This window comes from Tupaia chinensis, unplaced genomic scaffold (assembly GCF_000334495.1).
Source record: "Tupaia chinensis unplaced genomic scaffold, TupChi_1.0 Scaffold000018_1, whole genome shotgun sequence".
NCBI classification, from domain to species: Eukaryota; Metazoa; Chordata; class Mammalia; order Scandentia; family Tupaiidae; genus Tupaia; species Tupaia belangeri.
In genome coordinates, this window is record NW_006159448.1 from 5,360,516 (window position 1) to 5,367,938 (window position 7,423).

At 36.8% G+C, this 7,423-nt stretch overlaps 1 protein-coding gene across 2 annotated transcripts in view; it reads right to left on the reverse strand.

Moving 5' to 3' along the window:
- IKZF2 (IKAROS family zinc finger 2) overlaps positions 1 to 2,916 on the reverse strand; it is a 207,351-nt gene extending 204,435 nt beyond the window's left edge. For both annotated transcript variants that reach the window (XM_006140096.3, XM_006140095.3), the window contains exon 1: positions 2,625 to 2,916. In XM_006140096.3, the coding sequence (XP_006140158.1) occupies positions 2,625 to 2,795 (171 nt within the window). In that variant the 5' untranslated portion in view covers positions 2,796 to 2,916. The remainder of the gene's footprint in view (positions 1 to 2,624) is intronic.
- Positions 2,917 to 7,423: the final 4,507 nt, after the last annotated feature.

Sequence of the window (7,423 nt, forward strand, 5' to 3'; positions counted from 1 at the left end):
AAAAAAAAAAAAAGTGCAAAGTTTAAAGACAATTTGCCAACTGTCTCCCCCAAATACTAAAAACTATCCAGTGTTTTTCCCCCTCACTAAGAATTTTTAATATATCACAAAGTAATGGCTTAAGCATTTTTTAAATCAAATCAAATGAAAGATATCCAAAAAGCTAATTATAGGCAGAAAACCTTTATGTATACTAAATGTAGAATATCACATCTTATTTATATACAGTTTTAATCCTGTTAAATTGCTACCCCATATTTTTGTTTATTTCTCTAAACTGTGATGATATCATACATTATAAATTCATTCTTTGTGATTCCATTTAAGTTGATTTATTTAGCACCTACTGTCTACATCAATGTTATCAATAGTTTATAATAAAATATATATTTTCATGCATATGTATCTTATCTACTCTACAATGTTAGAGCAGTTTTAGAGAAAGACTGGGTTATAGTTTTTTTTGTTGTTGTTTCTTTTTTTTTTTTTCTTATAGGGTGCCTGAACCCACCAGAGAGAGACAGGGAGAGGGAAAGTGAGAAATCACCCTCACAGGGGAATGGCTATGCCACATTCTCTTCTCCTCCCATCTCCTCTTGGGATTTTGGGCATGCACCGACACCTGCCCAGTGTGATTTTCCAACCATCAGGTCCAGGACTTGAGTCAAAGTCAGCCATCTAAGAGTCCAGCACCTTAAACACCATGCCACCTGCTGGCCCTGGGTCATATTTTTTAAATGTTATTTCTTAATACAGTGACTTATGAATTTCTGTATTTCTTGTATCTTTTTTATCTTTTTATTTTGGAGAGGTTTTTGCTATAGGGCACGTGCACTCACTAGAAAGACAGAGAGAGACAGAGAGACAGAGAACAAGATATCACCCCCAGGGGGGATGGCCACACCGCAATCCCTTCTCCTCCATTCTCTTCTTGGGATCCTGGGCACGCACGCACATGCACCTGGTATGAGTTTAAACCACCGGGTCCAGGACTCGAACTGCAGTTGACTAAATGGATGGGAGTCCAGCGACATAGCCATTACATTTACTGCTGGTCCTCATTTCTGTATTTCTGTATTTCTAAATACAGTATATCATGACTTTACCATAATACAGTCACTGTATCTCTTAATACAGTGACTTATAATTTAACCATCTATGTTCATAAAATTATCATTAGAATACTTCATCAATAAAGTATTATAAAATATTTCAATGCTGTGTAGTCATTTGTTCATTAAAAATTACTTTTAATACAATTTCATTTTTTTCTAGACTCAATTATCTATGGTTTTTTTCTCTCTCTCTTTTTTTTTTTTTAATTAGGCCTTTGTATTTTGGCTAAAGCAACCAAACTATTATTTTCTCCACCAGTTCTGTTTGTGTTTATAAAATGTCTCTCTTAATTATCTCTAGCCCTGTTTTTCAGAAGTTATATTATACTAGTCTTTCATTTCTTAACATATACCTAAAACACTGCTGCTTATTTAGAATACTGTATTCATATCATGTACTTTAAAAAGTGAGCTTATGTCTTAAAATAGTATATGACTTCAATATGATCACAGAACTAAAACTAGGATTAAAGTCTAGCTTTCAGAAACACCTGTTAACTTATTCTCAATTTCTTTTAACTTTGGCTAGAGAACATAGTGAACTTTTCCTTTCTATTTTTTGCTTATTTTTACTTGTTTTTATTTTATATATTTCTTATAGTCTTTTTCATAGCTCAGTGAAAAATGAAAAATTAATTTGAACATTAAATTGAAAAGAATTAAATGTTTATTCACTTAATAGTAATGCCTAAAACTAGTCCAATGTATCTTAGTCTAAATCTTTTATGCTTTCATGTGAAATGTTATTCTATGGCACATTCTTTAGGGACAGTATATCTTAGGAATTGTCAAAATAGTTAACTTATCTCCTTTTTACTCAGTCTATATCTCTCATTTATGAGAGAACTTAAAAGTTTTATTGGCAAATCCATGTTGCAGGTTGGATTTTTCTTTTTATTGCAAGGAGTAACAACTTTATTATAATTAATTCATTTTTATTATTTAAACTTTGATTAATTCTAAGAAATATTTAAGGTTACTGTCAGAGGTTTAAGAACCTGAAGAATTAATTTAGGAGGGCATGAATGACCATCATGGTATATAAGATTAAATTTAAAGTGATGTCATGAAAACATTGTAATATATTTTGACACAGCCCATTCATTTGATATATTGTTTATCATATCTACGTATTTCAGGAGGTAATAGCCATAAACTCTGAATATCCTTTTTAAAAATCTCTAATAATGGAAGTGAAATTAATTCAGATGTGAAATAATAAAATTGTAAAAAAAAAAAAAAAAACAGTATCATAGCTTGCAGATTATTAATTGTTCCTGAACTTTGATTCTTTACTAAAAGGTGATATGTTTCTACCCATCTCCATAGATAGAATAATGTGTTTTAGAGAAATCACCCAATGTCTTTATAATAAGGGCCAAAAGATCTTTTCAATGGAATTAATAAGTTATTGCTTATACTTATTTTTAACAAAACAGTTTTTATCAAGACTTATCTAGCTAAGTACAATAACAACAATGGAGGAAAAATCAGAATCTCTCTCATTACCTGCCTCTGTACTTGTGCATGCATAAAGTATGCTTGAAGCCTTTGAAAGGAGAGATTCTGCAAGCCGAATACTAATTTTGTGAATACTGTAATTTCACGTCCGCTATCTATGTTCAAGCTGGCTGTGCTCTGAGGAGCAGCTGAGGCTTTATGGAAAACTTTGTAAAACATTCTATTTAGAAGCCATTCTTTTTCTTTGCATTATGTGCTCTGGGTATTTTTCTTCCTTTGTGTTTTATTTTGAGGGCATTTGTATGGAAACAAGATCTTTGTTTCTTACAAGCACATCTGCTCTTGCTGCTTATAGATTACGAGAAGTCATCATCCTCTGTGACATCATAATCATTTCCATGGCAACCAGTTTAGCTTACTTTTTTTGAAAACATAATAGAAAGTTACAGACTGTTGGCAGCAGCAAAGTGTTTATCTCAAAACAGATACATAATACCTTCCCAGGGTTCTGCACCCCTTGCCTGGGTTCATTCTGCTCAAAGCACCAAAGCTTTAGCTTATTGCATTTTAATTCCCTTAAAGTCCATGTGGCTGTCAATTCCGGTTACCCACAATTTAGAGAGAAAACAGAATTGCTTGAGGAAACAAATCCTGAGGTGACCAACTTTACTGTACCTCAATGCCCTGTCACATGGCTTGCCTGTGTTAGTTCAATAAGGAAGAAAATATATGAGACCTTGGTGTTTTATGTTCTACAGTAAATATGATATAGATTTGAATAACAGCTGGAAGAATCTTGAAGTCCTTTACTTGAAATGATTTTATGAACAGGCATAATAACATTCGCTCACCCACTTCAGTGCTGTCACTGCCGTGATGAAATGTGACTCCGAGAGACCTCTGAACATAATCATTTGGATAGAGAGCCAAGGCTACCAGAGAGGACCAGAACTAGAAACAGATTTTGTGGCATGTTCTACTACATCAGTATTTATCAAAATTATGACTTTTTTAGACACAATAACCAAGCGATCCATAAAAAAAAAAAAAAAAAAAATTCTTGAATGCTTGCTATGTGTATAACCCTGAATTGGGGATTGTGTGTAAAATAAGGTAGAATAAATACAATCCCTGACCTTCTAAATCCTCCTTTGAGATTAATATCTAATTATTAGACCACCTCTTCATTTCAGCCCTACCAAAATATTTTTAATTAAATCTTTACTAAATCTTTGCTCCTTTAATTTAAAGGGTTCCATTTTTTTTTTATCTTAAAAAAATTTTAGAGAGATTTTTGCTATAGGACAAGTGCGCTCACTGAGGAGACAGAGAGAGAGAGACAGAAAGACAGCAAGATATCACACCCATGGTGGATGGCCATGCTGCAATCCCTTTTCCTCCATTCTCCTCTTGGGATTTTGGGCACACATGCACACACGCCTGGAATGAGTTTTAAGCCACCAGATCTAGGGCTCTAACCACGACTGACTACATGGGATTCCAGCAAAGTAACTGTTTTGCCATCTGGCTGGTCCTAAGTGGTTCCATTTGATTTTTAAAAGTGTATGTTTGATATCAACCACAATTAGTTCAGGAGAGTTGATTAGCTGAGCCCAAGTAACTGTTCTACGTTAAATACTAAGAACATTCAGAGAGATAGAGCTCAGAGGCTGCTGTTGATAGGGTGCACTTGAATTCAGAATGGCAGCCATTGGATATAGTGTTGTGGACTGAGGTATGAAGCCAGTATCAATGATACTGATAATTAACACCTAAGACTGTGATTCTGAAGAAAGTAGTTGATTAGCTGAGCCCAAGTAACTGTTCTACGTTAAATACTAAGAACATTCAGAGAGATAGAGCTCAGAGGCTGCTGTTGATAGGGTGCACTTGAATTCAGAATGGCAGCCATTGGATATAGTGTTGTGGACTGAGGTATGAAGCCAGTATCAATGATACTGATAATTAACACCTAAGACTGTTATTCTGAAGAAAGTAAAAAAAAAATGAGAGGATGGGTATGCCCACCAAAAACAAGAGAACCAATCAAGGGAAGAAAGACCAGGAGATCCATCTAAGCAGAGTTGGGGTTGTTGTTGGGTAAAGGTCCGAATGGTAGGCCAAAGATAGCAATCTAAGAGTGAGATAAGTTGTGTTGTAGAGGTCCGCTGCAGGAGCTGGAAACAGAGTCAAAAAAGACTGAACTTAAAATTTTGGTAACAGTTTTAGTATTTTTTTCTCTGAATTTTTTTTTTTAATTTACAATATTAATGTTAAAAAAAGGAAAATAAATTATTAAAAAAAAAAGACTGAGTTTAGAAGCAAAACATCTACTACCTGTGTTACTAGAGAATAAGGCAGGAACCAAATGAAAAGAGCTTAGGGTATTATTAATAATTGACCTGGCACCAGGTTACATTGCTGTACTCCCATGTAGTTGAACATGGTTCGAGTCCCAGACCCAGTGACTTAAAAATCATGCCAGGTACATGTGCATGTGTGCCTAAAAGCCCAGGAGGAGAATGGAGAAGGGATAGCAGCATGACCATTCCCCCTGGGGGATGATTTCTCACTTTCTCTCTGTCTTTCTCTGTCTCTCCAGCAAGTACATGCACCCCATAGAAAAAATCTCTCTGAAAAAGAAAAAAAAGGTAGTAAATGACCCAGTAAAGGACTGTAATTTGCACATGTACTCACATATTTTTTCTTATTCAGCATTCTGTGCTAAGCATTCTATCAGACACAGGGAATTAATAAAACCAACAAAGTTGACCTTATGAAATTCATTTTCCAAGGTGAATTAAACAATGAAGAATTAATTCAACAAATAAATGTATAATTACAATGTGTATTGTAATGTCATGAAGGAAACAAATAAGGTGTCAATTTAAGGAATAAAGCAGTGGCAGGGGGTGACAAGGGGAACTACTTTAGGTGTCACTGAAGGCCTTTAGGAGAATAATACATTAATAAGAAAAAAAAAATTCTTTACCCCAGTCACTGTTGCTCACCAGCTTTATAACAGCAGCTATGTAACATACACAGTCAGGGTGAGCCACATTCCCAGAGTTTGTAACCAGCCAGTGGTCTCTGCACTCAGTAATTCCCAGTGCCAAAGCCTCCTTCATATCTGTGAAGTGCTGCATATGCCTGTTCAGTCTCTGTGGCCAGCTTATATCCTAGACCTAATTTATCTTGTTGCCATTTAAGCCCCCATGATGATAAGTTCCTGAGATGAAGTACCTTTGAGCTAGATAGTGGTATAGCTGTACAGCAACTGGGCCTACCTGAGACTGTCCCGAGCTTACGACTGGAGGCCTTCCTATACACACCACGTATGTGCTCACGTACCCATAATCTGTGTTGGCTGAGCTAGGGTGGGTGGCAGTGTGAAGACCCTGATGGGGATCCCTGTGTCTCTCACTCTCTCACTCTCTCTCTCTCTCCTCTCTCTCTCCTCTCTTTCTCTCTCTCCTCTCTCTCTCCTCTCTCTCTCTCTCTCTCTCTCTCTCTCTCTCTCTTCTCTCTCTCTCTTTCTGTTAGGGAAGAAATAAATAAATAAAAACTTTAAAAAACAATTTTGAAAAAGATTATTATAAAAGGGGAGGGACCAGCAGTTGACATAATGGCTATGTCACTGGATCCCATGTAGTCAACCTCAGTTCGAGTCCCAGACTGGTGCATGTGTACATGCCCAAGATCCCAAGAGGATAATGGAAAAAAAGGGATTACAGTGTGGGCATCCCCCCCTGGGGTGTGATTTCTTGCTTTCTGTCTCTCTGTCTCTCTCTGTCTTTCTGGCGAGGGCACATGCCCTATAGGAAAAACTTCTCCCAAAAAAAGAGGGGAAATTTCTTCTGTTCAGGAGCGGCTAGCATTTGTAACAAACAAGCCCCCAAATTGCAATGGCTTAACACATTACACATCGCCTTTGATGAGATTCAAGACCTTTCTAAACCGCCGCTGAGTTAGCACTTCAGGGAATTGGAGTCCTCTGCTGGCTCCTCTGCATATGTCTGACAGACGAGGGAAGGGAGAGAGCATAGGATCATGGGGAAAGCATCTCTGGGTCTGGATGGAACTGCTGTGGATCTCTTTTGCCCAAATTCCATCATCTAAGCTAGAGTCAAATGGTATATCTAACTATAAGGCTGAGAAACATACTTTAACTGTATGTCCAGAAGGAATAGGTTTTAGTGAGTCAATAGCGTGTATTTTTTCATTCACCCAAAAATTAGTTTCACCTTTTTTCCTGCGTGATGAATTTACTCTTCCTCAACCCAAGTGAGATCACCCAATGCCCTATTCAGTCACGGAATGTAACTCAAAGTGCTGGATAGCCAGGTCATGTCTGTTGTGGCTGTACGGTGCAGTCAGGACCAGCCTCATGGAAGTGTGACCTGCACAGTTGCACAGGGTTCCATACTCAGAAGGGCCCTCCTATTGATCTATAATCATGGTCTTAAAATGACTAGTAATCATATATTTGAACTTGTATGTTTTGAGTGAAGTCTGACGAGATGACAAGGCATGCATATGAAAACAAATCTGTACAATATACACACTGTTTGTTCCTGGCTGACCCATTGACACACAGCATTTGTAATACCCCATAAGCACAGAATTCCAGTTGACCCACTAGGCTCAGGAGTTTAGCAAGACTCCAAGTAAGGACAAGGGAACCATGTTGTACCTACAACTGATTAAGCAAAGCACTAACAGCCCTGAGAAACCACATTTTTCATTTGAACCAAACTTGCATTAAACACAAAAAGAAGGCCATGATGTTCTAAGAAGCACAAAGGACCAAGAGCTTTATTATATCCATTTTTATCTTGTGCTATCTT